Source organism: Thermobia domestica, chromosome 3 (genome assembly GCF_964235325.1).
Source record: "Thermobia domestica chromosome 3, izTheDome1.hap1.1, whole genome shotgun sequence".
In the NCBI taxonomy this organism is placed as follows: Eukaryota; Metazoa; Arthropoda; class Insecta; order Zygentoma; family Lepismatidae; genus Thermobia; species Thermobia domestica.
In genome coordinates, this window is record NC_137456.1 from 23,371,668 (window position 1) to 23,395,463 (window position 23,796).

Below are 23,796 nucleotides of genomic sequence, written 5' to 3' on the forward strand. Positions count from 1 at the left end.
TCTCACTTTTAAGAAGTAAACCTCATTTGCTTTAATTTGATTGTTTTTGTACGGTCAATAAATCTTGAATTTCATGTATTGCGTAAAATACGATATTAATAACATTTGGTTGACTTTATCAATAATTCACCTTAAATTTTCAACCAATTCTGAAACAAGATGAGATTGGAACATGTTCTCTATCTTCACTTCTTCCCCAACTTACCTTCATCTTTATCATTACATGGATTTTCTATTTATCTTTTGTATTGCTCTTCCCTATGGCTGCATCTGGATAACTGAAAACACGTTAAAACTGTATTTCTCTGTTTCCATCTGTCCAACATTTAAAATTTTCAACTGTATTTGCTTCGAATTATCCAAAACATAGGTTCAAAAGTTCGATTTATCCACGATTTTTTACTATTGTTTTCAATACAGTTGTCAAGGGGGATAGACTACTGTTCGAATTATCCAATATTTCGAATTATCGAAATTCGAATTAACGAGGCTCCACTGTACTAAGAAGTGCCAATGCCTTGTCCCAGGGACCTCATTTGGGGCTCCAGAGGGCAAATTGCTCCGCTTCCAAGTTTGACATTTGTATACATTTTAATCCAGAAGATAATAATATAGCAATGAAAAACCTGAAAATCTAATGACATCTATCCCTCTTCTGCCCCTCACCGAAGCAAAATCTGAAAATGATGTTGCTGCCCTAGTCGCATGGTAAATAATGCTTGCTTGAGATTAAGTCAAGCAGTGGCGAGTTTTGTCAGAAAAAGATGGGTGACCGTTCGAACTCACCAGGTAGTATTGATATTGTCCAACCATTGTTGTGTGTAAACAAGACCTACTAGAATAGTTGAGGACAAATTGGGCACGGTCTAGAAAACCAGCATTAACGGCGAGGGGACATGGTGTGCTGACCACACATCACTCCAAGGGCATGGATTCCACAAGCCGGCTAGTAACTACTGGCTCCGCAAAGGCTGTTGAGCAAAAAATTTTGCACAGCACGAAGAAGCAGACAGGCATTTTAACTAACATTCTCAATTTCCAGGGAGAAATCTCCGAGGAGAAGTTTCCAGGGAGGAAATAATACCAGATGGCAAAAGAGAAACCATCTTCCTAGAATAAAGGTTGTTGACCGTAGGGAATGTTTGTCTTTTTCTGCTGGTTTTGGGGGTTGTAAAATTCTGTTGTTTTGGCAGAAATTATCGTCAGAAGGAAATACAATTGCAAACCTAAATGATACTCATCCTGTCCTTTGCCGCTTTTCCCTTGGATACAACCTAGAATATATATTTTACAGATGTTGATTTCTCTAACCCAGCGCCAGGTCAACCAGCGGTACTCCGAGCGGCAGTGTCAAATCTCAAAAGGGAAAAAGATGCGGTAAAAACATATGTATGGTAAATAATGCCACGTGAGGTATGCCCTTGGTTTTCACCATGTATTGTTTGAAGATCATACACAATCCTGGGATTGTGTGGCCCGCTCCATCCTCTATAGGATGATAGAAGAGCAAGTGTTTTAGCGAACGGTGGGGGCCGAGAATTCGAGACGAATAACACAAGATGTTTCTGCAAAAGCATTGAAATGCTAACCAAGGGATTTGTATAAACAAGTTTTTCAAGATTTACTTTTTTTCATGTAAGGAGCACCTTTATTAGAATGCTGTATTGATTACAATACTCTTGTTCTTTCCAAAAGCCAATTTCTCTTTGTATTTATTTTTTGAGCGTTGTTAATATCAAAGCATAATGATATGTTTAAAGTCTTCTTCTTCCTCTCCTCAACCTCAGGTTGGTGGGCAAGATGGAAATTCTAAAACTTTTCTCTCCCTTGGGAGAGCTGTTTTATACTTTGATAAGGCCTCTTCTTCGTAACTGCATCTAGATATTTTATCCTTGGTCTTCCTCTTCCTGTTTTTCCTTCTGCCTTTCCCTCTATCGGCAGGTAATGCAATCGGAGTGCCGAATAAGATGACTAAGCATGCTGTTTCTTCTTTTTCCTATTATCTTCATAATCTGTCGTCCTTCATTAGCTTCTTTTAGTACGTCTTCATTCCTTTTCCTTTTGGTCCATGTTATACGCAACATTCTGCGCCAACACCATATTTCAAATGCTTCCAGCTTGGATATTTCACCTTTTCTCAATGTCCACGTCTTTGATCCGTAAAGCGCCACGCTCCACACCACGGTCTTAATAAATCGTTTACGAACATCCAACGACACATTTCTTGATGTTAGTAGTCCTCTTTTCCTATTGAATGTTTATTTAGCCTTACGTGTTTTTCACTTCTTCCATCCGAGGATGTTAGACTTCCTAAATAGGGGAACGTCTTAACATCTTCGATTTTCTCTCCCTCCAGAAATATGTTTACCCCTTCCTACTCATGTACACTATTTTCATTTTTCATTTTTTTTTCAGCTGGTCGTTCAAGTTTGAAAGTGCTTCCTGCAAGCACTTTTATTTCTCCGCTATCTGTGTTATCTCATCAGCAACCCTATTGTCTTGAAAACCTGTTCATTTACTTTACGCCTTTCTCTCTCTCTCTCTCTCTCTCTCTCTTTATCCAAGAATTCTTTCATAGCCTCTTCTATATAGACGTTGAACAGGAGAGGTGCAACTCCATATCCTTGCCTTACTCCTTTACTTATTCTTGCTTCCTTCTGATCTCTTCCTATAATTGCTGTCTGGTTCCTGTAAAGTTGGTATATTATTCTTCTGTCTCTGTAATCCACCTTCAGATTCTTCAACGCTCTGAACATGATATTCCAATCTTTTCGAATTTTTAAAGTAGTATAAATTAAAAATTTCTTTAATTTTATATTGATAGGTATTAATACAAGACAATAAAAATTAGTTTCATGTAATAATTGAAGGGTAACAAGCATGGGCGCCCGAAGAAAATTTTCTAGGGGGTCATCTTCCTGGTTACTATATTACATTTGGTATTTTTTTTTATTTGTATTAAGAAAATCTTTAGAAATTTAATACATGTTCGTGAGCCAGGCCCTATTGGGCGCCCATGGTAACAAGTAGTTCTACAGTATATTTTATAGAGTACATGGGTATAATAGATATCATAAAACTGTCAATTCTGGAAAAGAAAATGAAATATACAACTAATAACCACAAAAGTTAGGTCTATTCGAAACAATCATGAGCTCCTTTGTGGCTATGTGGACCTTTGACATGGTATACCCAGGTTTGATTCCCGGTGAGGCCCATCTGGTTCATAGAAGAAAGCATAGTGGAAGGAAAACGATGGAAGGCACCAAATAGATTAGAATTAGTTAACGATATTAAGAAGATAGGGGACTACTACATCAGGATGAAAGAGGTTAGCAGAGAACTGTAGGTTTCTGGGATCTTTCTAATTTCTAGAATACTTAAGATGATTATGTTAATTTGTGCCTTAAGTAATGGGAAAGTGTGAGGTTGAAATCAATTTCTAACATTAATTGAAAATGTACATTTGTAAATATACTAAAGAAACTTGTTGGCAGTAGCTTACAGCTTACATAGGGATGGGGGAATGAAGCTCCCAAGTTCAGATAATTTTAAGTGTTATCTTAATATGCTAAAGTTTACAATACGGGGTAAAGGATAGAAAGACTATCAAATCTAGGGGTCTGCAGTGTGTCTTCCTACGACACGAAGCTCATAGAAGGAAGCAGGTAGGTAAACATTCAGAAGAGTGGAGATTGATGTTTGTTGTTAACGTGGTCGTTATACGTGACAATATGGGGATGAGTGGATATACCAAAAGATACACGGACCACTTTCGTGTCAGGGAGCTCTGATTTGGAAGTAATAGGAGTCAGAGGTCAAGTTGCGAGACATGTCAGGCCCTAAGAGGGAGACTAGATATGGGGAGGATGGATTAACAGTATTGCTAACTTAGTTCTGTACAATTGGATAATATTTATATTAATATTTCTTATCTTTCACATCAATGCATTGTAAAAGTTTCACGGACTCAGAATTAGAAATTGTTGTCAGTTGTAATGTGAATTTACATACTTAAATATACGTATCTAACATTTTATTTTTTATGCTTCAACGTAGATACGCACACAAATAGATCTCTGCTTTTTCAATACTTTATTTTACGATCTATATATTAAAATGCTAGAAAAGTTTGTTTGTGGTCAATCCTCTCGAAAACCTCAAGTGCTAGAAACGTGCCGTTTTCACTGGTCGATTCCAAACTTTGTGTACATTGTCCAGTTCTCATTCAAATGTTCAGAAATTGTGTCGGTATTGTTCTATCCAACGTGTTACAGAGGCCGTTTTGAGTCCATAAGATTAACATTGTTACAGTCCAAAACTCCGGTGTTTGGCAACCAGTAGAGAAGTTACGTATGGCATTCCAGGCGCTTTGCTTTAATCTAAATGACATAACCTTGCAAGCTGGCAACTTCGAACTCACAATGAGACGTACTCGGATATGAAATTATAAGAAAAAATATTTGCATTTAGTATCATCTATTACTTATCCAAGTTTGCCACAAGCTGCCCCCAACATTCTATATATTAAAATACTACATTTATACATTTGTCTATAGCAATTCACTCCATTTGAGAGTCTTCCTGTCCTTTTGTATTCGTAAAGGGACTTGAACAGATATAGTGAGAAATGGAAAGAAGATTCACGCTCATATTAGAACACCAGCGCAGATTCAGTATATTTTACAAATTTAAATATTGCCAGAGCCGGTCCTGCAATAACCAGCTCTCTTACAGGTGAGATAGTGTGGTGAGGAACGGCATGGTCTATACCCGCCAACTGCATTGGATTTAAACCCCGGGGGTCATATCCTTCTTAACTTCTGGTAGGTAGAAAAGATGTAGTAACATTTTCAGGACAGACTTCCTGAGTGAGGTTTTTACTGGCTTTTCCTCATTCACACCAGGCAAATGTCGGGATGATACCTAACATTATAGTCCCAGGCAACTTCTTTCTTTTCCAATTCCTTTCTTCCTCTCCAATTCCCCAGGCAGTGAATCGCCGAGGGACGTCATCCTTCATATCTGTGACGGGTTAACATGACCATAGATGCCGAAAGCCCAGAAATCTTAATCACAGACTAGAATATACAGACCGCAAACTCAGCGAAAAACTGGAAACTTTGCGACAGTAGCGCCTCTAACACGCGACGAAGGAACTAACTAGTCGATCTGACGTCACCTACGTGGAAACTTCTAAAGTAACTATTACTCTTTCGTTCCTTTGGTTGCATTTGGGGGAACACCTTTTTGTGTTGACGTACTTCGCGGAACTTAGATATTTTCAAAGTGAACTCTTTAAAAGAAAGAAAAATCTGTTAATATAAAAAAAAAGTTGGAAAGGAATGTCCATCCAGAGACAGTACAAGAAAAAGTGAACATTAGCTTATCTGATCTTTCTGCACTACATCTGATGAGAAGCAGACGAAAACAATCTGTCGGTTACTATGACAACCCATGACGTCGCCTTCCAAGACTGATGGCAGCGCCATCCACACCACGATACTGATCCCGCCCACCGAGAGCGTTGATTGGTTCTTTCGCTGTGCAGACGATTCAAACTGATTTCAATAGCGCATATAAGAAGTTGCTCGTCTGTATGTATTTTAGTCTGTGATCTTAATTTCTAATCCTAATCCTCACCCTTAAGTTCTATGTTACAGAAGGAAGCAAAACACAAAAACTCAGACTTAAAATAATGAAATAAAATCTTCAAGTTTTACGTCCTACGGTTATGCCGACTAGGCTAAAGGAGACGGTAATAATAAGAAATGAGTGAAAATTTAGGAATGAAGAAACCGGGAGGGAACGGAAGAACCCCGAGAAAACCCACGCAGATGGTGTTTGTCCACCACAAAGTTCACTTTGTGCGAGCTGGGATCGAACCGAGGACCCTATGCACCAGAGGTGAACGCTGTACCACTAAGCCACCGCGGCACAACTCAGACTTAAAATACGGACGTTTAATACTATCATTGCCCACTAAAACGAGACGAGAAGTATCATTTTAAATTCGAGACGAAATAAGAAATGTCACCAGTTTTATGGTCAAGACTTCACTTAGGAACTAATATGTGAACTCTCCAAAAAATACAGGTTTCAGAGTCCTGCTATACTTACACAACAATTTCTATAGAGGGAGTTTGAGTACGGGCATATAATTTGAAGCACTCACCAACGAAGTCTATAAAAATTGTTGTGTAAGTACCTTAGGATTCTCAAACACGGATATTTGCATAGGGCACATACTATTTCCTAAGTAAGTCTTGACCCGACTATGGTAGGTCTCACAGTTTTGGAGCTATGGACTTTTAAAGTTCATTTTTTTCATGCTTTTAGCAGCCTGGAAGGAACTCCGAAAGGAAGCATTTGTTCACCCAGGTTGGCCTGTGTCTTATCTTGGTATCAGGAACCACCTCCCAAACGTTGTCGGTGTTGTTTTAAAACACCCTGGATAAATTTGTATAATCCGACAGTTTATCCCATACATTGAAAAACCGATAAAGGGCAATTTAGAAAAAAAAAAAAAAAAACGAGATGGAAATGGCATAACAAGCTATTCAAATAGTTGAAAAAAAAATACCTGTATAAATTATCCAAGATTCAGTTTCAGAGGAAAAGATGAGTTCGGAATTCGCTGTCGGTAGTGTAGACTACATTCGCTTATGTATGATGTAATACGAAGGAATATAACTCCCTATGTAAGGGGTATTTATTATTGAAACATGTCTTTCACTCCATGTACATGAACTAAAACGGGAAAAACTGCTTAGACAAATATTACGCTGACAAAACATCTGAACGGTCCTCTGTCTGGCGGTGCTTACGTAGACATCGAGTCCAGTCTTTCCGACGACTGTGCCATCATTCGTCATCGTCTTCCTTTCTTTTCTTCCATTTTGCTTACAAAAAAACAATGGAAGACGTGTTCCAGTACACGCGTATTATGTAATACCCGTAGTTTTTTGTGATATTCTTATTTGCGATGCATAGCACAATGGATCAACTATGATGGTCGGTTCTAGAAATGCTTTCCAACAGTTAAACAATATCCAAAAAGGCATAACAATAGTATTTTGCACTTTGGCGATTGGTTACATTAGATATGAGCCTTGATATAATATTAGCGTAGTTATTTATCATCACAGGTATTCTGCCATTATTAGCAGGTAACTTGCCACAACTGAGAGGCTTCCATGGTCCACGGTCTTCAACTAACATCTTCGTCCATCTTCGTCTTCACTTACGGTTCTTCTGTTTTGATATCGTCCAATAATTATAGCCTCCTTTGCACCCTCCCTTTTTCTCCTGCCACCATACCCTTTAGCACGTCCCTCATAGAGTCCCTTCTTAACCAATGTCCGAACCACTTTCTCTTTCAGTTCTTAATAATATCTGAAATAGCTCTTTTCTGCCCCATCATTTCTAACACACTCTCATTTGTTTTTCTATTAAAGCCAGCCAATTCTCTCTATTCCTCTCCACACCCACATTTCAAAAGCTTAGCGTGATACAGGGTGGCCCAAAAGTAGGTATACAGCCCGGTACTGATCAACTTATTGCTTTTTATATAATTTCTTATTGTTATCCATCAGATAGACTTAGTTTCTTTATTATTTGTTCTTAAAGCCTTTTTACTTATATCTTAAGCTCGGAATAGCCGTGGTAAATAAGCCCATAAGTTAGAATGTTATATTTGATGAATGCAGGGACTTATACCGACTTTTGAGCCACCCTGTATTGTCGACCTATTATTACACAGGTTGAGCGCTTACCTCTGGTGTGTTGGGTCCCTAGTTTGACCCCCGGCCAGGTAAATATGTTGTGGACGTTATCGTGCTCGTGGGTTTTCTCGGCGTACTCCCTTTCCTCCCACTTCCTCATTCCACCCATTTCGTCATCATTCACTTGCTTTAATCATCGTCTCTCTTGGCTTAAAGAGCATAATCATTGGACGGTAAACTCAAAAAGATTTAATTTCATTTTATATTACTACACAGATTATAATGCAAGATAAACCCTCACGGATAGGGCGTTCCCCTCCACTTTATCTCCCCTCGAAGAGAGCTGGGTTCCAGGAAGATGATTCCGCCGGTGTCCCGACAAAACGTAACAGCGACAAAACGTACCACTTGAATTTTCGCGACAAAACGTACCACTTTTGACGACCTGTCATAAATGACAACCTATCATGGATTAATTAAAGCATTTCTGATATTTATTCCACGACAAAACGTACCACTTATATAAATTACAACTTGTCATGGACTAATTAAAACATTTCGTATATTTAATCCGCGACAAAACGTACTACTTCATGTTAAGAAACTACTTCCTCATGAACAGGTAAAACAACGGCAGTATAAGGTTGAGAAGAACAGACAGGTAATGTATCGAGTTGTCAAAGTGCAGAAACTCATTGGTAGAAGAGGGCTCATTTACAGAGGAAATGTAGCAGCCTATAAACTGAAAGACACAGCTATAGATCATGGAAACTTTTTGGATATTATTCCTTTGTTAAGCAAATTTGATCTTCCGCTTAAAAGTAATTTAGATAAGGTCACCGAGAAGAGTCATATACGAGGAAGTAAGCAGGATAGTGGTCGCATAACTTTTACTAAACAGGTGAATTATGTTTTGAATGCTATCAGCACACTTATCAGAGAAGATATTTCGAAAGAAGTCTCTCAAGCTTCAATATTTTCTGTTCTATTAGACCTACTCAAGATATAGTGGTTTCAGGCCAGTGCTCTGTTGCTTTACGGTATGTTGTTAAAATGGTTGTTAAACAAAGTATTGTTGTCATTGTAAAATGCATATCTACCACAGGCCAGTGTCTTTGTGGTTTACTGCTGGAAATTCTGCAGAAGTTGAACCTTGATATTAAGAAGTGTGTTTGAAATTCAACCGATGGCTCAAGTAACATGCAAGGACAATATTCAGATTTTTTCAATTCACCTATGATCAGTTACACGTGTGATTCAGTTGATTTTGAGTTTAGCGGCCCTTTTAGGAGCGAGGCTATATGAGACGGGACATACTGATTTACGGGAAATCCGAAGCACATGAGCTCCCTCCGGAAATCGAACCCAAGTCTCCCACGACAAAGGCGCATACGCTAACCGCTTAACTACTAAGAAACTCAGTTACACGTGTGGTGTTACGCTCATATACTCAATCATGTCTGACAAAAAATTGCATTGATTCTGTCATTGTTCTGCTGATGACTGTGCGATATTTATGCGTGAGTCTTATCAGCGGATGTACATTTGGAAGATCAAATGTTAACAAAGGCGTCTTACAGTTATTGCGGAAACAAGATGGTAGAAAACACACCGTTTTTCAGAAAAAAGTTTGGTCATTTTTCGAACCCTAAAATTGCTTTGTATATAGAGTTGACCATAACAATTAAGAAAATTGCTTCTACAGAAAATATCAAACCAAAAGCTAGGTGTAAATCGAAAGGATATATAAAAGATCTTCTCAAGTTCAAAACAATTCGGACAGCAGAAATGTTCCTTAAGATATTTCAAGTGACGACCTCTCTGTCAAACTATCTCCAAATAGAGGGTGCTGCTAGTGTAGTCCTATCGGATGGTGCAGACTACTCTGTTCCAACTGAAAGAGTAGAGAGATGATTTTGAATCCGTTAAGAATGCACCATTAAGCTTTGCAGAATGGGCCAATAACAAATTTGAAGACTTAGAACGTGATTTCTTATTTTCTATCGATCTGTCGGCAATTCGCCTTCAGAGAGGGACAGATTTTTCCTGTGAATATGATGAAGCTGCTTCTATCCAATGACCAGGTACTGCATCGAAGCATTCATCACAATATTGGACATGGTAGTTTTGAGTATTTCTTCAAGATACAAGAAGCAATGTACTTTATAGGATTATTTGGACCCTAGCCACTTCAACCAAGTAACAGAACTTCCAGACGTGCCTTCGATAAACTTACATATTTTCTGAAAAACTTCAGTTAAGAAGTTTCCAAGGATACTATAAATGTATTCTCTTGGACTTTTGAAGGACGTGGATACCCTTGAAAGTCAGTCTTGATGACGAGCACAACCGAGGAAAAATTACTGTCTGATGGTGCAAGTGATCCAGAATTAGGATAAAGAATTAGGATAAAATACATTTGTTTACAAGGAAAGCGAATGCAGAACGTGTTGCAAAATTGTCCAATGTGCTGCTTTTTAATTTTGCAGAATTGTAATTTGTGCAGTAATACTTATCCAGGTTTCCAGCATACAAATTTTTATTGACTTTGCCCGTAACTCAGGTAACATGTGAAAGATTTTTTTCAAAATTGAAATAAACTGAAATACATTAAAAATAGGCTAACGAGTACCATGTCTCAGGAACATTTGAAAACATTTTGTGGATGTCTATTGAAAAAGATTTATTAAAAAATATTTCGAATGCAAAAGTGATAGATACAGTAGCATCAAAAACTAGTACACTAAAACATTTGCTAATTTTGTAATATAGTATACGTTCTCCTTAACTTCATATAATATTTTGAACAATTCAGAATAATATATTGATGAAAGAATATCAGGTTTTAATTGTCAATTGTTTATACTATTGACTTACTGTAGAAAGAAAACTGTGCAATTGATTTGTGACATTGAGATACTGGTGGCCCTTGTGGAAGAAAGCGCCCGCGCCCCTCTAATAATGCCTATCCATCTCTGGTCCAAAGCCTGGATGAAGTGTGATGGGAATCAGCAAATATTCAAATATTGCATATGCATAATTCTAGCTGGTCTTGGTCTGGCGAGAATCTTGCAGGTATGGTCTTGGTGTTGCGAAAATCTTGCAGGCATGGTCTTAGTCTTAGTTTTAGTCTTAGTCTTGGTCTTGCATCGGTACTTTTCTCACCACCAATTTGTTCAACTTTTAACCTTATTTTGGCCGATATATATACACTTACATACAGTCCTATCAAGTGGTACGTTTTGTCGCCTGTCATTATTTGATGGCTGATTGGAAGACTCTTCGCAAGTAGCCCTCCAGGCAAGTGGTACGTTTTGTCGCTTGTCATTATTTAAAGTGTTTTCAGAAAACCCTTCACAAGCAGCCCTCAGGGTAAGTGGTACGTTTTGTCGGTGGTACGTTTTGTCGCTATTTGATTCCGCCTGCCTACACTAGAATGATTGGTTCACTCACGACAAACTGACACAATTTGACATTCTCCCTAGGTACAGCTCAATATTAGGTCGTTTATTCATTCCAGTAAATCCGGAAACCAGAACCGAAAGTGTTTGAATCTACACGTAGGCCTACGTAACTTTTGATTAGCGACACGAGCAAGATTATACAATATCGAAGCATGAAGTTTCAATTTGATGTCAATTTGTTCGAAAAATTTGATTTCAAACTATTTTTCGCCATTTTGAGTTTTTTTTTTAAAAAAAAAAAGAAAGTTACATTTTGTGTCCATTTACATTTTTCATGAAACATGGAACATATTTCCGTTAAACAGCAGATAACCCGTTAAAAATTGGATGTCTGGTCACCCTACATTAATTGCTGAGTAAGTGCTCAGGACATAGGGAAACTTCATCAGGCCAAATTTCGATAAGTCATCAGCGAAATTCATTTTTCATTTGGTCTTGGTCACCTACGCGGCGAGTGCTGTATGCAGAATTTTATCAATGAGAGTTGAAGTTTTCAATCTGATATTCCTTCAGAATACATGTGATTTTAGGGAATATGTATTATAGCAAAATTTTATTTCTCCGTAAGATCTTGGTCCGAAACCCTCTTCTTGCGTATGCCACTATACGGCATTACTGTTTTATTTTGCTAATAGTGGGGAAGGATACGTCACATGGTTTATTACTGTGTCGGCGTCTGAAAGCTATACAAAAAAAAAAAGTGGAGGAAGAAGCAGAGGAAAAGAAAGAAAAAAAAAACATATGTTCAGCAAATTTTCGGATGCAGAAACCAATGGTAATGGTTTTATAACAGTACTTTGCAAGAACTAACTGAATGTCGCTATTTAAGACAAGACAGTTAAGATTACCGTTGACTTCAATATGTAGGATTTGTTTAAAAAAAAAAAAAAAAAAAAAAAAAACTGGCCACGCGGGGATCTATTGTCTCACAACCGTTAAGTACGATGCTGTGGAAATATATCTCGTTTGAATCCCAAATTGAAGTATTTGTGTTGCAAGGGCGTAAAACGCAAATAAACGATCTGTATGAAAATGAAGATTTAAAAAAAAAAGAATAAAAAGTGTTACTAAATCTTTTAAACTAACTAAACGTTTTTTTTTTTACTTAAAGCTTCAACATCGCAGAAATAAAAAGCTCTGTAGATGCTGATTTACGTTGTCCAACCACCTTTTTGATCAGTCCATAGGTCTATTTCGCATTCTACTGTGCTCCATTGAGGGAAGAATTGCCAACCTCAGAGAACAAAATTATCAATTTTCCTCTTTAAAATTATCGTATATTAAAAAAAAAAAAAAACATTATCGTATATTCGTTATGCTAAGTTTTACGTCCCACGGGTATGCCGCTTAGGCTAAAGGAGACGGTGAGGATGAGATATGAGTGAAATGGTGGTGGAATGAAGAAGGTGGGAGGAAACGGGAGAACACCGAGAAAAACTACGAGCAAGGTGTTTGTCCACCACAAAGTCCACACAGCGGGAGCTGAGGTCCAACCAAGGACCCCAAGCATCGGAGGTGAACTCTCTACCACTGAGCCACTGCGCCCCCCATTCGTAGAAACAAGTTTAATACTACTGATAATAGCAAAAATGTGTACCGGTAATAAACTTATCTAGTAATATTTAGTTTCGAAGTCCAAATCGGCGTAAGTATTCTCACCATTTTTAAAAAACCCTTATTGATACTACTGTGAACAATAATATTTCCATCCTGTCGTAAACGTAATTGAATTTAAAGAATGACATGGTTGCCATTTGCCAATTTTCAAATCGTTATTGACTTTTTTTGGCGGAAATGACTATTAAAAATCTCAGTGTGTATATTAATAATTATTTAATGCTATTCTACAATTTATTCAAAAACTGCAAAAAAAAAAAAAAGTTTTAAAATGGCTTAAATTATTGTGTATCACGGAAAATGATTGTATGGTTGGCAAGCCTGGTTAAGGATAAATGGAGTTCTCTCATTTGCTGTGAAAAAAACCGACAACCGAGTTTGATTTCTAATGGGAAGGCCAATGGAAGGTGTTATATGATTTTAACTATTTGAAAAATATTAATGTCCGGGAGGAATCTAACAAAAGACTGCTCCGAAATTACAATGGTATAAATATCATTATGTCATAATATGGTACTCATAAATTATTCACAACCCTTTTGCTAGATATATAACTTTATTCATGATTAACTTTCATCAATGGCCTATTTAGGATTTTGTTTCGGGGGGGAGGGGCTATGCACAACATGTTGATAAACACTCATATTTTTCCTTTTAATTGCCAACAATTTTTTTCGGGGGGGGGGGGGGGGCTTGAGTCCGATACCCGTCCAGCTAAGTACGCCACTGACTTTCATATTCCATGTCAATATTTATCCTAAATGACATGATTCCCAACCATACTCATGTTAATTCTACAATCAATACCACCCTTTAGATATATACTTCATCATACATATAACGTAGGTATATCTAAAAAGTTCGCATTAAAAGCGAAAGATTTAATACTTGCTTAAGAAAATACTGTTATATATTTACAACATAGCAACTTTATACAGTAGACTTCCAAGTATCTGGCCTAATGTGGCAGAAGGGCTGACCGATAACAATAAAAGACGGAGTTCTATGAACTCATTTCTTTGTGTAATTTCTCCTCCAAAGTCACTACAACTTTTTCTTTTGTTTGTATGTTTATCACCCATTTTTAAATCTTCACTGCAATACACTTTAAAAAAAAATATTAAGCATACCCCAAGAACAATTTACGAATACAGTACTGTACAGTTATAATCAGGAACAGCGGCAATTGTACTGTATTGGGGTCCGTTATAGACTGACGGAACAATGAACGCTGCTTTTTTTTTTTTTTTTTTTTTGTCAGTACTTGTATTTTGCACATGACACGTACGAGGATCGGGGCCGCGGTGGCTCAGTGGTAGAGCGTTCCTCTCTGGTGCTTGGGGTCCCGGGTTCTATCTCAGCCCCCGCCACAAGTGAACTTTGTGGTGGATAAACACCGTGTGCGTGGGTTTTCTCGGGATTCTCCCGTTTCCTCCCACTTTCTTCATTCCACCATTTCATTCATTACTCATAATCACCATCTCCTTTAGCCTAACCGGCATAACTGTGGGACGTAAAACTCAAAGATTTTTTTTTAACGTACGAGGATCGTAGCAGACGCCCGCTTCCAACGCCTAGGCAATGTTGTCAATGCAACGCCTTGCCTTCCTCAATTAATTACGATAAAAGAAAACTAGGATGCATAGTCGCGAGCCGGATACTCGGGAGTTTACTGTACATCATTACAGCAGGTTCTAATTTAAGACTGAAATATGACATTCATCATATGTGCCCAACGAATTTTGAAGTTTATAATCACTTTTGCACGTGCTTTCTCATCTATATAGATGAATGACATGTTTAATTTCCTTCTTGAATTCTTGCAATATTAGGTCCGTTTGCGTAGATCTTTGATTTCAGAAAACCTCCAAAATGAAGTAGTCGAAGGAGTAAGATCACGTGACCTAGCTGGCCAGTTCTGGACACCATTTTGCGAAACATGATATGACTCGGGAACCTCTCACACAGCAACAGTCATTGTGTGGGAGATATAATATACGTATACGGATGCCCCCCATCTTGTTGAAACCACATGCGTTGAATGTCAGTTTCTTTAAAATGCGACCACAAATAACAGGTAAACCATTTTGCTGCACCATTCTTTATTAACTGGCACGGCACCCCCGTTTTAAAGTGCAGTCCTATAACTATTTCAGCCCACACTTGGAGAAAAAACAAAGTGATCTAGTCTAAGAAATCCGTAGAGACGAAATTTAGCAGGATTCTGTGCCAGAGACAAGATTTTTCTCTACGTGGCTACGTAAAAGTTTTCTCTTTACCCAGAATCAATCTGCACAGCAGCAAATAGACGGAAATAATGTGTGTCTTCCGTCGTCACACCGCAAACAAATACAGAAACTACTTTTAGACACAGTAGGACTCTGTACACATTATCGACACGCTTTGAACACCTCCAGATTACATATATTCACCCCTTGTAGATACTGTGTTGTCCAAGTATGTCCCAGATGTATGTACAAAATGTAAAAAAATGTACGTCAGCAGTTTGTTTTCGAATTATTTACAGAGAAGAAGTGTTTTAAATATGTCATACTAGATATTGTTTTCGGAAAATGAACGCTTTTGGATACGCGAAACGCATTTTATGAACACATACTTGATATATTTCCTTCTCAACATCGGTGCCAAAAGTGTTTAAATGCTGTTTTATCTTTTACAGTGCACTACCAGGATACAGATATTCATGATTATGTACTTTGATAAACATTATGTGGTTGTAATACAGAAAATCTGCATCACAACACAAATTGCAGTTCTCCGGCCGTAACAGATGCAGCGCCAGGAAAACCGCCTGTAGCCGGAATCTACTGATTTCCCTTCCAAACGCGCTCGAATTTTTTCTCCGTGCGAGATATGCACCACACGATTACTTGTAGATCAAATGCCTGTCTTATGGATGAATACATGTTGCATTTAGCACATGCATCAAATCAAAATTGACATTTTTAAATTGAAACATTTACCCGTTGTATAACTTTAAGCATAGTAAATCTGTCACTTTGGTTGGGATACTTTTTATAATGCATTAGCACGATGGCTATTATAACAAATTTAAAGATTTTTGTACCGACATTATATTATATCTTTTCATATCAACCCAAAATGAACTAGTAATATCAATGTCTTCACAACTATGTATAAACTGTTTACGTTTCTTCCATTGAAGCTACGTGTTCCTCCCAACTTGTACATCTCTATCTTGTACAATATTTGGACACTTCTATGGTAAAACTCGGTACTCTGTTGCCTTCTTCATTCATCTCCCCCTCCCTCCCAGTGGCGGCTTCAGAGCTTTCTTCTGGTTAGTGGGTGCAGAACTGGAAATAAATTAGAGATATTCTCGATATTTCCCCAATAATATGGTCCAATGTGGAAAGGTTGATATTCATTTACTTTGGTGTCGGGAATAATGGAGCGAATAATCACAGAAAAACGTCTCGCAAAATTCTTATAATTTGTCTGCACAAGTTAGATCTTCTACCTTAAAAGGTTTATGTCTCTTTATTCTTGCGCAAGAGGATGGAATGGTCAGAGGGGCGCAAAATATTACTCGTTGTAACATCTGAGAACAGGGCTGTACTGGCTAGGCGGGAAATCGCGAAATTTCCCAGTGAGCCCTGGACGGTGAATGTTTTTACTAGGACTTCCGCCTCGAATCGTAAGTAGCGGTATAAGTACAAAAAGGCACACGTCACGCACTCCTCGCATATATGGGAGTACCGGACGGAGAACGATAAGACATCGAGTACCGGTAATACAGTCAGCTAATCCCAGAGCAGCGTTGCCAGCCCGTGATGTTGCGAAAACAGCCTTTCACATTTTTCGTATTTCAGTCCTTTATTGAAGCTTTAAAGATTCCTGGTTTCCCACTCTGCTTTATAATTTTGCTAATATTGAAGTGTTAAGCTAAATTGAAATCTCAAATGATGCCGTAACATGAAACTAAATAGTAATTTACATTTTACAGCACCATTGTTTTCCGTATAGAGAATATACAGGATCAGATTAAGATTAGTGGGGACCCTCGAGAGGGAAAATACAAGAGTCCCCATCAAAAACTTCTATGATGTTCCCTCTCTCAACATGTTCAAAAGGTCCCATGAATTATATAGAAATGACTCATATCGTGTTTTTTATAACTTTTATGGTGAAAGTGTTTCTAGTAATTTTAAAAATTTCGGGGGCCCCCTTGGTTATGAAGTTCTGGAGTACATGTGGGTGAGCCCCCTAGAAAGTACCTTCCTGGTGTGCCCCTGGGATGCAGTACGGCCCTGTTTGAGAATATTAACTAATTTGGAGGTATAATAAACTAAGAACAGATTCATATATGTAACATACTGACATAAAAAATATTCTTGTCTTCTCGTCTCGTTGAAGCAACACAAAAAAACTTTTCTGTTGAAGAGGAAGAGCCCACCTCTCTCCCAGATCTGCCACTGTTCATTCGTGAATTTTCCATCCAAATATATTCCTTCAGTTTGTGTCTCATCGTTATTAAACTAAACACTATGGCGCCACAGTCAATGAAGGGTTATGACTTGACAAATGATGAAATTGACGCATAGACTCCCCAAGATATTGTTTCTGACTCCGTAGAACAGAATTTGCTACCTCTTAATTCACATACTGGATGAATACCGGGAATCGAACCCAGTGTTGCACGCTTACTACACTACATTAAAGCTTTATGTAATATTGTAAAGATCCTTATACCCACACGAACCGCAACCCAAATGTTCTCATTACAAAACACGTGTTTTTACAAGCATAAACAAACAATAGCAGACGACGAAAGGAAGACTACACCTCCAGGGAGAAACGAAGAGAATCCGGAAAACTACGAAAAAAGCCGACTGCCCCTTCATGGGTCTTCCCCTTCAAGAAGATGGCTATAAAGAAAGACGACGAGACGAGGAAATTATCAGTTCAATGCTGATTGCTCATCTACCAAAACCTTCTTCCAAGGCCGCCATTTGCTATGGAGATTCCTTCTAATATCTACTCCTGCGGCTACCGTGAGCTATGGAGTATAATCCTTTAAAACTATCCCTTTTTTATACTAAAAGGTGAAAGGTTGAAACTCCGTATACATTATTTAAGACTCTAGCAACCAGAACATTGCAGTATACGAGTACTGTAAATAACTAATACTGTGTGAACAGGGAGTGATACATTAATTTTTTAGTTCTAATAAACGCTGTCGTAATGGATAGAGTTTATTCAATAATTATGTTTCTTTCGTCTTACTTTATAGATTGCTGAGTGATGCCGATAAACGTCCGTTCCTAGAGGAGGCAGAGCGCCTGAGAGTCATCCACAAGAAGGAATACCCAGATTACAAGTATCAGCCCCGGAGGAGGAAACAGATGAAATCAAACAGTGCTGGATCTGCTCCCTCAACGCCGTCCGAGTGTACACAACAAGGGCCAACAGTTATGTTCAGGTATATAGAACAATTTCCACTGCTATCTAAACCTTTGGTCTTTAACCCTTTGCGCTCCATGTGTCATTTTCCGATATGCGTGCTGTAATACCACGTTTTCATATACAGTTGAAAGACTGTGTAGACTGTTAAATAAGGTATAGTTATTGTGCACGTGCAAGGAGAATAGTGATGAGCAAATGCAAGACCAAGACCAAGACCCGGGTGGTCTTGGTCTTGGTCTTGGTCTTGCACATGCGGTCTTGGTCTTGGTCTTGCAGTGGAACCCTCGGTCTTGGTCTTGGTCTTGGTCTTGCACACCTAGTCTTGGTCTTGGTCTTGGTCTTGCACACCCAGTCTTGGTCTTGCTTGCAAGAGTCTTGCAAGTTTTGCTTTTAAGAAATCTATGATTTTCATAAGTAAATTTTACTCTGGATATAAGGGATAATAAATCCTACATTGCGTCAATAGTGAGGGAAATACAATGTATGTTTCTAAATGTAATATAGGGCCTATTTTACCTTCGTGTACGTGTGATGATACTGTACAACATAGGCGATGACCTTTACTTTTTTTTTTTCAATGGGTGATCACGCTTCACTACTTATAAGATAAATCACAACATTTCGTAATATTTTTATATGTTTTAACAGATCCAATACTCCACTGGTTCCCAAACTGGGGAGGCTATCCCTGACAGTGAGACGCATGAAAGAAAACCAAGACGGCACAGATTTCTGAAATACCATAAACTGCAAAATTATTTTTGCACTCTAAAGGCGTCAGAATTTTTCTGTCCAACCACGATTAGCTTATCTTTGTATTGAACAAACTCCCAATTAAATATTGAAATTTTGTTTTACTGATTCTAATATGTTCTGTATGGGGCAGAAATAAGAACATACCCAAAAACGATGAAACAGTTAGACTTTCGAAATGTGGGCATGGAGAAAAAAGGAGAGAATCAGCTGGGTTGAACGGAAAACGAATGCGAAGGTTTTAGAAATTGTAGCAGTAGGGGAGAAAAGAAGAATTTTAGATGTAATGAAGAGGAGGACATTGGCTGAGGAGGAACTCTATTATGAGGGACGTGCTAGAGGGACGAGGCGAAGGAGATTGTAGTTGAAGAAAGATATTACGACAGAAAATTGCTACGTTAAGACGAAGAGACTAGCTGAGGACTACAGTCATCGAAGCTTCTCAGCTGCAGCAAGTGACTTGCCAATAATGGCAGAATAGCTATTATTATGACGATGATGATATGTTTTGCAATATTGTCCAAAAAAGAGAGAGAAAATTAAAATAATAATAATTAAACCTCTTAATATTTTAGAATATGAAATGAAATTAAATTTGTGAGTTTTACGTTTTACGATTATGCCGGCTAGGCTAAAGGAGACGGTGATGATGAAAAATGAATGAAAATGGTAGAAAGAAGAAAGGGGAAGGAAACGGGAGAACCCCGAGGAAACCCACGCACACGGTGTTTGTCCACCTCAAAGTTCACTTGGCGGGGGCTGGGTCGAACGTGGGACACCAAACACCAAAGCTGAACGCTCTACCACTGAGCCACCGCGGCCCCAATATTTTAGAATAATTTGAGTGAAAACTGAAAACGACTCAACTGTCTGTCTTTTTTATATAAGCTCAATTTATATAAATACTTTTGACTACATTAGAAATACATAACAACGGCATCAAACTTCAAGTTATTTGAAATAAGTACGAAATCACTCTCAGTTGCGAATATAGATTATTTATTGTTGTATAATGTTATATCGTTGAATCCTAGATATGCCGTATACCTAAGGGGGCTATAAGTTATATTGATAAACAATTATTCAACGTATAAGCATCCACCTATGAAATCAAACTTGCGGTCACATGCACTAAGTTTTTTGTCAATGTCATGAAAATGTTATTTCAATATTAATTTTATAAGTACACATTAAAAATTTCCAACGGATGCTTGAACCTCAGAGCCAAGGCCTCGGCATTTATGGTGTACGGAATTGCCGATGTTCAATGCTACATTTCCCGTTAGTTTTGGAAGAAGAACACCATTAATATGTTTTTGAAATGAAATTAAATATCTACTTTAACGTCCCACGATTATAACATTGAGGCTAAGGGAAACAGTGATGATGAGAAATGGTGGAATGAAGAAAGTACGAGGAAACGGGAAAACCCACGAACAGGGTGTTTGTTCACCAAAAAAGCTCACATAGCGCAAGCTGCGATCGAACCAGGACCCCATGTACCAGAGGTGAACGCTCTGCCACTGAGCTACCGTGTCTATAACATGCTCTAGTTTATTTTGGCTTATCCACTTCTTATGGACACAACTATTCTTCATATGATTTCCCAAAATCCAATCATGGGCCGTCGTGAATGATCAATTGATGACCAAAGTAAATCAGACACTGAAGTTATTATAGCTTGTAACAATTCATAGAATTATGCTGTCGGTCGTCTCGTGAACAACCGATTCAAAAAACGACATACTGTAGCTATATGTTACAGGAGCAGATCGACTCACATGGATTGCATAAACTACTGGGAACACATTAACTCCGGCGGTATTTTTACTGGAGCCAAGAAGTTCACGTGAAAGATGTAATGATTTTTCCCCTTCCTTTTTACATTCCACAAAAAAATTCAAGTAGTGTTGGTACTTGTGCAAGACTCTTGGTCTTGGTCTTGGTCTTGCAGGTATGGTCTTGGTCTTGGTCTTGGTCTTGCACCCCTTGGTCTTGGTCTTGGTCTTGCATCAGGATTCCTGGTCTTGGTCTTGGTCTTGGTCTTGCATGCAAGACTCTTGCAAAAACTGCAAGACCAAGACTCTTGCGCTCATCACCAAAGGAGAACATTCACATTACTGATTTTAAAATAAATAAATAAATAAATTGTGGGACATTTGGACTGAAAAGGGAAATTTTAATGTTCTGAAGGGATTTTATGTTGCTTCAGGTTGGCAACACTGACCGGAGATCAAAGACAAAGTTTTTTTTTCTTTTTTCCTGATCTCATAATACGATCTCGAAGTTGCAAATTGTTCATCGTCAAAACAAACACATGAGTGTCGTAAATGGATGTTCCCTTAGACCTGCTGAAACAAAATATATTTTTTCTTTTCTGTCAGTAAGGTGCTGTCATCTAAGGAGAAATAGTAGAACTAACTCTTACCTTGCCCCTTCTAAAAAATTTCATCATCTCCAAGATTAATACGACCCTTAATAAAGGATACGTTTTTATGACATCCCCATGGATGTCACTGGTATTTTGCAACGGGTATTTTATAATATCCCTATGGATGTCACTGGTATTTTGCAACGGAGTATTTTATGTTATCCCCATGGATGTCACTGGTATTTTGCAACGGAGTATTTTATGATATCCCCATGGATGTCACTGATATTTTGCAACGGAGTATTTTATGATATCACCATGGATGTCACTGGTATTTTGCAATGGAGTATTTTATAATATCCCCATGGATGTCACTGGTATTTTGCAACGGAGTATTTTATGATATCCCCATGGATGTCACTGGTATTTTGCAACGGAGTATTTTATGATATCCCCATGGATGTCACTGGAACGCAAGGTGTTAAAACTGGAAGGCTTTTCGTTGAAACAACCAATTTTTGCCATTGTAAAAATAATATTTAAAAAAAACTATTGTACCCTCCTGTTTCTATTTAGCCCCATCTTTCATTCTTTTTTTAGTTTAACGTCCTCCGGTTATGCACCGAGGCTAAAGGAGGAAGTCGGTGATGATGATAATGCATGAAATGGTGGAATGAAAACAAAAACGGAAGGAAGCGAGAAACCCGAGAAAATCAACGCACATGGTGTTTAACCATCACAAAATTCGATTGGTACGGCCTGAGATCGACTCCATACACCGGAGATGAATATTCTACTAATAAGTCACCGTCGCTTTCAAAAATGCATGTATTTGTGGGTTTGTTGTTCTAGTTTTCGATGCATCTTACTTTCAAAAATGCATATATTTGAACGTTTGTTGTTCTAGTTTTCGATGCATCTCGCTTTCAAAAGTGCATGTATTTACGCGTTTGTTGTTCTAGTTTTCAATGCATCTTGCTTTCAAAAATGCATGTATTTGCGCGTTTGTTGTTCTTGTTTTCGATGCATCTCGCTTTCAAAAGTGCATGTATTTGCGCGTTTGTTGTACTAGTTTTTGATGCATCTCCACCGGGGAATACAACCAGCAACCATCCACACTAAAGGCATGCAAGTTATCTATTTGACTATACGAGACGTAATAAATAATCTATTTTTCTTAAATATTGGAGTATTTGATTGGCTTTTCTTGTATATCAGGAAATAGTATTAATAAAACTAAGTTAGTCACATACATCTTGCTAAAAGAGAAGCAGTAATCAGGAACGTCCGCAGGATATTTTTCGGAGGAGGGGCAAAAGACCGATTCAAAGCGTTGACGCAAAAATCTGATTCATGGAAAGGCAATAATAATAATAATAATAATAATAATAATAATAATAATAATAATAATAATAATAATAATAATAATAATAATAATAATAAAATAAAATAAACTAGGAATGCAATGGATATACCCGATTGCAATGAAATGAGCTGAGCGAGCTTAAACTACGTAATCAGGAAGCGTTTTTCGGTGATTATTCCTCGATGGTACATCGGATTTTTGATTTCGACCTATGTTGTCACTCAGCACGACATACTCTATCAGCGTGCTAAGTTTGATTGAGATCGGCCAAACGGTCTAGGAGTAAGCGTTTTTCGGTGATTATTCCTCGATGGTACATCGGATTTTTGATTTCGACCTATGTTGCCACTCAGCACGACATACTCTATCAGCGTGCTAAGTTTGGTTGAGATCGGCCAAACGGTCTAGGAGTAAGCGTTTTTCGGTGATTATTCCTCGATGGTACATCGGATTTTTGATTTCGACCTATGTTGTCACTCAGCACGACATACTCTATCAGCGTGCTAAGTTTGGTTGAGATCGGCCAAACGGTCTAGGAGTAAGCGTTTTTCGGTGATTATTCCTCGATGGTACATCGGATTTTTGATTTCGACCTATGTAATCACTCAGCACGACATACTCTATCAGCGTCCTAAGTTTGGTTGAGATCGGCCAAACGGTCTAGGAGGAAGCGTTTTTCGGTGATTATTCCTCGATGGTACATCGGATTTTTGATTTCGACCTATGTTGCCACTCAGCACGACATACTCTATCAGCGTGCTAAGTTTGGTTGAGATCGGCCAAACGGTCTAGGAGTAAGCGTTTTTCGGTGATTATTCCTCGATGGTACATCGGATTTTTTATTTCGACCTATGTTGTCACTCAGCACGACATACTCTATCAGCGTGCTAAGTTTGGTTGAGATCGGCCAAACGGTCTAGGAGGAAGCGTTTTTCGGTGATTATTCCTCGATGGTACATCGGATTTTTGATTTCGACCTATGTTATCACTCAGCACGACATACTCTATCAGCGTGCTAAGTTTGGTTGAGATCGGCCAAACGGTCTAGGAGGA

General features: G+C 38.2%; 1 protein-coding gene across 2 annotated transcripts in view; it reads left to right on the top strand.

The window, feature by feature from the left end:
* The window catches only part of LOC145680232 (transcription factor Sox-10-like), a 195,291-nt gene that overhangs the window by 159,683 nt on the left and 11,812 nt on the right, over positions 1 to 23,796 (top strand). For both annotated transcript variants that reach the window (XM_081750548.1, XM_081750549.1), the window contains one exon: positions 18,081 to 18,269. In XM_081750548.1, coding sequence (XP_081606674.1) covers positions 18,081 to 18,269 — 189 coding nt within the window. The remainder of the gene's footprint in view (positions 1 to 18,080; positions 18,270 to 23,796) is intronic.